The 341-nt window shown below is 36.1% G+C and overlaps 1 protein-coding gene across 1 annotated transcript in view; it reads right to left on the bottom strand.

Annotated features, from left to right (window-relative positions):
* LOC119588740 (probable E3 ubiquitin-protein ligase HERC4) overlaps nucleotides 1-341 on the bottom strand; it is a gene marked incomplete in the record, with an annotated part of 34,030 nt that overhangs the window by 33,248 nt on the left and 441 nt on the right. Inside the window, 1 exon segment of the mRNA XM_037937381.1 lies at nucleotides 95-144. Coding sequence (XP_037793309.1) covers nucleotides 95-104 — 10 coding nt within the window.

Below are 341 nucleotides of genomic sequence, written 5' to 3'. Positions count from 1 at the left end.
CCAGATAGAAAATGGAAGGGGGGGGGGGAAGAAAACAGTGATTAACATTAAACCAAAGCAAGAAGATAAAGAAAATATATGAAATCACACTTACTAGTACACATTTCCTTTCCATGGACAGAATAGATGAACGGTTTGATGTTCCTGAGGATATTGAGAGAGAAAATAAAGAAAAAAAAATGGAGAATACATAGTCATGGCAACAAAAGGTGGACAAGGAATTGAAAACCTCACCATGACTTCGGGATTTTATCAATCTGGTTGATATATATATCTGATGAATGTGTCCACGGATTTGAACCACTGGTTTTGATTAGGCAATGGAATCTGTTGATGACAAA

This window comes from Penaeus monodon, chromosome 24, assembly GCF_015228065.2.
Source record: "Penaeus monodon isolate SGIC_2016 chromosome 24, NSTDA_Pmon_1, whole genome shotgun sequence".
Classification (NCBI taxonomy): Eukaryota; Metazoa; Arthropoda; class Malacostraca; order Decapoda; family Penaeidae; genus Penaeus; species Penaeus monodon.
The sequence above is the reverse complement of the archived record's forward strand: the minus strand, read 5'-3'. Positions and strand labels throughout refer to the sequence as shown.